General features: G+C 39.7%; 1 protein-coding gene across 1 annotated transcript in view; it reads left to right on the plus strand.

Moving 5' to 3' along the window:
• Nucleotides 1-1031: 1031 nt before the first annotated feature.
• LOC115416317 (WD repeat-containing protein 17-like) overlaps nucleotides 1032-7500 on the plus strand; it is a 31651-nt gene continuing 25182 nt past the window's right edge. The window contains exons 1-2 of the mRNA XM_030130067.1: nucleotides 1032-1170; nucleotides 3634-3701. Of these exons, the coding sequence (XP_029985927.1) occupies nucleotides 1037-1170; nucleotides 3634-3701 (202 nt within the window). The 5' untranslated portion in view covers nucleotides 1032-1036. The remainder of the gene's footprint in view (nucleotides 1171-3633; nucleotides 3702-7500) is intronic.

Consider the following 7500-nt stretch of genomic DNA (forward strand, 5'->3'; position numbering starts at 1 on the left):
CTTTTTTTTTTTTACTTTTTAATGTGTAATAAAGAATATTTACATGTATTAAAACAATCCAATTCCATATATATATATATATATATATATATATATATATATATATATATATATATATATATATATATATATATATATATATATTTATAATTTTCAGTGAGACTCAGTTGTCCAATCCACTGATAAAAACTGTATTTGGACAGTTTATCAGTGCTTATACATGTTATACATTCACAAAAATACATTTATTTTACATTTTTGTTGTGAAACCTCCTGTAATTACACAAGATATTTGTCAGTTAACAAAAAAGTCTGGTTCAACTGACAAAACAAATACTTCTGTTACCGTTAATTGTCAGTAATTTTATCTGGTTTTTTTTTTTTTTTTTTTACAGTATTAAACTTTAAATTAACAGTTTACTTTCATAAATAGAAAATAAATATTTGTGAAACTATGATACCTTTGCAAATGTATTTTAACTGTATTTTTCTGTGAAAAAAGAAAAAAAAATCTTTTAAAAAATTTAAATTTTGTGGTTCTTCACAGTTACAGTTTTTTTCCTGTTCTTTTCCATTTGACATATAAAATCACAGTCTGTTTTGTCATTTCATTGATATTTTCCTGTATCTGAAAAATACAGGAAAAATCTGTAAAAAAACAAACAAAACAAAACAGAAAATTCTGTTAAATTACAGATTTTTTTTTTTTTTACAGTGTATACATTTGACTCTACTACATTTATCTGATGGCTTTTTTTTATTAACCAAAATTTCCAACCATAAACATGAACCTTGTTTTTTCATCTTTTCCTTTGGACCAAAACTCCACCCTCATCATGAAACTGATGATGATGTCACATGTAAACCTTTGACGGCCCGTCGGACCAGCTGGACCGTATGTGTGGTTGGGGCGGCCGGTATTTGTGCAGCGGTGTTCGTATTCTGACTGATGAAAGGATGGCAGCACTTCCATCAGTCCACAGTAAACAGCTGCTGACGCTCTGCTGTGCCTGCTGTTCAGTCATGAACCACATGAATGAAGCGCACATTCTTCTTCCTGTTTGTGTTTCTCAGTCAGTTGTTGAAGCGTCGAGAAGTGTGTGTTCCTCTGAAGATCGAAGAGCTGTCGGTTCAGCTGGACGCATGGAGGGCCGTCACACAAACCAACAAGTAAGACGCACAACTGAACAAGATACACAACTGAACAAGTAAGACACACAACTGAACAAGTAAGACACACAACTGAACAAGTAAAACACAACTGAACAAGTAAGACACACAACTGAACAAGATACACAACTGAACAAGTAAGACACACAACTGAACAAGAAAGACACACAACTGAACAAGTAAAACACAACTGAACAAGTAAGACACACAACTGAACAAGATACACAACTTAACAAGTAAGACACACAACTGAACAAGAAAGACACACAACTGAACAAGTAAGACACACAACTGAACAAGTAAGACACACAACTGAACAAGTAAAACACAACTGAACAAGTAAGACACACAACTGAACAAGTAAAACACAACTGAACAAGTAAGACACACAACTGAACAAGATACACAACTGAACAAGTAAGACACACAACTGAACAAGAAAGACACACAACTGAACAAGTAAAACACAACTGAACAAGTAAGACACACAACTGAACAAGATACACAACTTAACAAGTAAGACACACAACTGAACAAGAAAGACACACAACTGAACAAGTAAGACACACAACTGAACAAGTAAGACACACAACTGAACAAGTAAAACACAACTGAACAAGTAAGACACACAACTGAACAAGTAAAACACAACTGAACAAGTAAGACACACAACTGAACAAGTAAAACACACAACTGAAGAAGTAAAACACACAACTGAACAAGTAAAACACAACTGAACAAGTAAGACACACAACTGAACAAGATACACAACTGAACAAGTAAGACACACAACTGAACAAGATACACAACTGAACAAGTAAGACACACAACTGAACAAGAAAGACACACAACTGAACAAGAAAGACACACAACTGAACAAGTAAGACACACAACTGAACAAGAAAGACACACAACTGAACAAGTAAAACACACAACTGAACAAGTAAGACACACAACTGAACAAGTAAAACACACAACTGAACAAGTAAAACACAACTGAACAAGTAAGACACACAACTGAACAAGATACACAACTGAACAAGTAAGACACACAACTGAAGAAGTAAAACACACAACTGAACAAGTAAAACACAACTGAACAAGTAAGACACACAACTGAACAAGATACACAACTGAACAAGTAAGACACACAACTGAACAAGAAAGACACACAACTGAACAAGTAAGACACACAACTGAACAAGAAAGACACACAACTGAACAAGTAAGACACACAACTGAACAAGTAAGACACACAACTGAACAAGAAAGACACACAACTGAACAAGAAAGACACACAACTGAACAAGTAAGACACACAACTGAACAAGTAAGACACACAACTGAACAAGATACACAACTGAACAAGTAAGACACACAACTGAACAAGAAAGACACACAACTGAACAAGTAAGACACACAACTGAACAAGTAAGACACACAACTGAACAAGAAAGACACACAACTGAACAAGTAAAACACACAACTGAACAAGTAAGACACACAACTGAACAAGAAAGACACACAACTGAACAAGTAAAACACACAACTGAACAAGAAAGACACACAACTGAACAAGTAAGACACACAACTGAACAAGTAAGACACACAACTGAACAAGTAAGACACACAACTGAACAAGAAAGACACACAACTGAACAAGTAAAACACACAACTGAACAAGTAAGACACACAACTGAACAAGAAAGACACACAACTGAACAAGTAAGACACACAACTGAACAAGTAAGACACACAACTGAACAAGAAAGACACACAACTGAACAAGTAAGACACACAACTGAACAAGAAAGACACACAACTGAACAAGTAAGACACACAACTGAACAAGTAAGACACACAACTGAACAAGTAAGACACACAGACCCTTTTCTCTTTTCCGTTGGTCATGTGGTGAAACTAGACTGATTTTTCCTAAATGTCTAATAAACACGTGTGTGTAATGTCAATGTGAGCCTCAGCAGAGGAGCCCAGACAGCCCCTCCCCCTCCACAGCCCCTCCCCCTCCACAGCCTGTTCCTCCAGGTGAACCCTGAGGTGTTCCCAGACCACACCCACAGGTCTCCTCCTGGTTGGACACGCCCCTAACCCCTCCCCAGGGAGGCGTCGTCACCAGAGGCACCTCCTCCATTAGTTCCTCTGGATGTGGAGGAGCAGCGCCTCTACTCTGAGTCCCTTCTGGATGTCCAAGCTCCTCCCCCTATCTCTAAGGCTGACCCCGCCCACCCTGCGGACAAAGCTGGTTTGGGTCACTTGTACTTGTGACCTCATTCTTTGGGTCATTACCCAGAGTTCAGAGGGTCAGAGCGTAGACGGAGCGGTCAGTCGTGCACATGCTCTGTTTGTGCAGGTGGAGCGTCAGTGGAACAGTGACTGCTGAACACACAGGTCTGCAGTCCAGCTGGAACAGAATAACACCTGCTGTCTGTTTGTCCTCCACAGCCCTCCATCTGAGTGTCAAAGAGAAGAGTTCCGCCTCCTGGAGAGGAGACTCCGCCCCTCAGACTCTGGTAAACATGAGCAGCGACAGTTTAGACCAGGGGTGTCCAAACTTTTTTTCAAGAGGGCCAGATCTGATAATGTGGACATTGCCAGGGGCCAGTGGTCCCTTCAGACATTTTTTAAACAGTAAAAATTACATCTAAATGCGCTGTTCTACAACAATTTTATTTTCATTGTCACAATTTCATTTTTTAAAATGGCAATGTAACCAAATCTAAGCCACTCAGGTGTGAACAAATTTAAAAAAAAAACAAAAAAAACAACAAAAAAAACAATTCTTCCTTTCACATCTGGAGTCAGATAACATAGAACAAACTGTGTGGAGTATCTTAAACGCCCAAGAAGTTGATACAAATCTTAACCCCACATTCATTTTAAACATGACTTATATGAGTAATCATTACTCATATATTACTCAGTAATGCAAAGTCTGTGAACGTTTAAGATGAAAACATATGACTCTTACTCTTGTCTTTCACAAAATCATTCAGAAAGTAATATTTTGTGTCACATCTACAAGTACATAACACCAGCAGTTAGAGGCAACTAACCTGGCAACTTGGTATCCTGCCCTGGTGGTGAATTCATTGAACTCCCAGGTTCACATGAAGAGTCACTGTTGTGAGTTTAAAGCAGCCTGAATTTGCTTCACTTTTTCAGAACGCTCACTCCCTGCTAGCTTGACATATGCGTTAGCATGTTTTGTCTGCTAGTGTCTCTTTACATTGAATTCCTTAAACAAGGCAACAGTCTCTTGACAAATTAAGCAAACATAATTGCCTCGATTTTCAGTGAAAAAAAATTGTAATTCCCATCTCTCCTGGAAGCGGCGGCCCTCACTGTCAACTTTCCTTTTTTTATTTACAGGCACCATGGTTAGAAATTAACGAAAAAAGTTCATGGCGAGGTCACACAGCCAGATAGAGTTAGAGTGGTGCTGCCACCATGAGGTGAAAGGAGGAACTGCATTTTGAACCTTTTATGATTCATGTACTCAGTTCAACAGTCCAAGTGGGCCATAAATAATACATTATAAAACCCAAGCTGTGGGCCGTAGAAAATCTGACCGCGGGCCATGATTGGCCCCCGGGCCGGACTTTGGACATGCCTGGTTTAGACAGACTGAGGTCAAAGGTCACTTCAAACCCTGGACAGGGTCACTGTGGTGGACTGGCTTTGGATCTGAGGGAACATGTGACACTGCAAAAAAAACCAAAACATGTTATTGGCTCTGATAGAGAAGAAAACCAGACTGTTAGTCCAACGGCCCCAAGGGTCTGATGGTGGGCCAGTTTGGGCCGGAATAACCTGAAAAAACGGACATTCTTCATAAAAATCAGTGTAATTTTCTCAGTCTTCTTCCTCCATTTCTCATTAGTCCATGTGCATTCTGGATCAGATCTCCAAAGACACTAAACACTGAGGAACAGGAAGAAAAGAGTTCAAACTGGACTGAATTTAATACAGACATTTCAGGTTGGACACATTTGTTCAGGTTAGTCACAGTTTATTGGTACAGGAGAGTTTGGAAATGGAAAGAGTTTCACAATTTAATGTGATTTTTTTTCACTAAAACAAAGACAAACATTTGCAGTTGTCATTATTTACAGACATAATGTCATATTATTTGTTCCATCAAACCCAGTAGTAAATCTGCAGTGGTTCTTCTGTGTGGGTTCTTCTGCTGTTCTTATTGGACTGTAGATCAGATTGGTCTGGATGTGGAACCCACACTAACATGAGTTCCACAGCCTGGACTGTGGAATTTAGACACCGTGTAAATTCATCCCAGGGGTGGGACTGGAACCTTTGAGGGGGGGGACGCATTTGGGCCCCGGACCGCATGATTGACAGCCCTGCAGTAGAACGCCTGTACCTCAGAGAACGGCTGCTTTGGTCACATGACACATGGAGGTGGGACCAGAGCCTGACTTCTAAACTGGTTCTGTTGTGGATGGTTCTGTCACATGTACAGCTGGACTACAGATCCTGCTTCTAAATGCTGTGTGCTGGTCTCCCAGAATGTGTGTGATAAAAACTAGAACTGCATTTGGAAATATAGTCCATGAATTCAAAGGAAAACAGTCTTAAATTTCACTGTTCACTAGTTTTCGAACACATTCAGTTCAGCTCCAGCTCCAGTATCCGTGTCATGTGTTCCCTCTGCTCCAAACTGAATCCACTGCACTGACGTTCAGAACCAGGGCTGGAAGAGAATATGGGTTCTGCAATATATCACAATATTTCATTTCACAATACTGTATCGATATTAAAAAGTACTGTATGGATATTTTTAGGTATTTATTCAAATGCAGATATGGAGGAGGGTCATTTGAGTTTTTCTGTTTTCATTTTTAGTTTCTATTTTATTTCTTGTTATTTCACACTCTTTTATTCAATAATGTTGGTTCCTTTGTTTGGATTGAACTCCAATCCTGTTCTGATGTTAGTTGTGAACTAACAGAATCTGAACATTTGAACAGGATCTGAAACTGGAATGTCTGTAAAACAGAATTTCAGTTTGAACACAGTTGGAACATTTGGTGATAGAACATTAGATCCTGTTGGGATCAAATACAAATGTGTTTAGTGTTTGGGCAGATTTAGGATGGAATTCAATTCTTCAAGGAAATAATCATTTAAAAAAGGAAACAAAGGAAAAATGGCCTTTTTAACAGTATCATGATAAATGGTGATATACAGACCTGATCAAAATCTTAAGACCAGTTGAAAAATAGCTAGAATTTACCTTTTGCACATTTGGATCTTAATGAGGTTTTAAGTAGAGCTACAATATACAAAAGCAAGAAGGGGGAGTGAGACAAAAAGCACTTTGAAAAAGTCATTTATTGAAAACAACAAGTAAACTGAAATAGGCTGTTTATCAGCTGATCAAAAGTTTAAGACCATCGCTCAAAAAATTACAAAAAACTCTCCAAACCAGAACAAAAAATGTTCTCAGTAGGACTCAGTAATGAGTAGCTCCACCGTTCTTGTTAATCACTTCATAAATTCGTTAGGCCATGCTTGATGCCAGTGTTTCCAGGAGGCTGGTGGGAACATTGCTCCAAGTGGTGAAGATGGCTTCACGAAGGGCATCAACTGTGTGGAACTGATGGTCATTTTTATAAACTTCCCCTGCCATCCATCCCCAAATGTTTCTATGGGATTTAAATCAGGGGAACATGAGGGATGGTCCAAAAGAGTGATGTTCTTCTCCCTGAAGAAGTCCTTGGTCAAGCGAGCATTGTGAACTGCAGCGTTGTCCTGTTTTTAAACCCAGCTGTTCCCACACAGACCAGGGCCCTCAGTCATGAGGGACGCCCGCTGCAACATCTGCACGTAACCGGCCGCCGTTTGACCACCCTGCACCACCTGAAGCTCCAGTGTTCCACTGAATGAAAAAGCACCTCAGATCATGATGGACCCCCCTCCACTGTGCCGGGTAGAAAACATCTCAGGTGGGATCTCCTTGTCATGCCAGTAACGTTGGAAGCCATCTGGACCGTCAAGGTTCCATTTTTTCTCATCAGAGAATAAAACTTTTTTCCACCTTTCAGTGTCCCATGTTTGATGCTCCTGGCAAAGTCTAAACGGGCAGTTTTGTGGCGTTGGAGGAGACGAGGTCTTTGAATTGTTTTTTTTGTTTTTGAAACCCTTTTCCCACAGATGCCGTCTGATGGTTATTGCGCTGCAGTCGGCACCAGTAAGGGCCTTCATTTGGGTGGAGGACCGCCCTGTGTGTTGACGGACAGTCAATGGGATCCTCCGGCTCAGCGCAGGTGTAGTTTTTTTGGGTCTACCACT

The sequence above is a fragment of the Sphaeramia orbicularis genome, unplaced genomic scaffold, assembly GCF_902148855.1.
Source record: "Sphaeramia orbicularis unplaced genomic scaffold, fSphaOr1.1, whole genome shotgun sequence".
Classification (NCBI taxonomy): Eukaryota; Metazoa; Chordata; class Actinopteri; order Kurtiformes; family Apogonidae; genus Sphaeramia; species Sphaeramia orbicularis.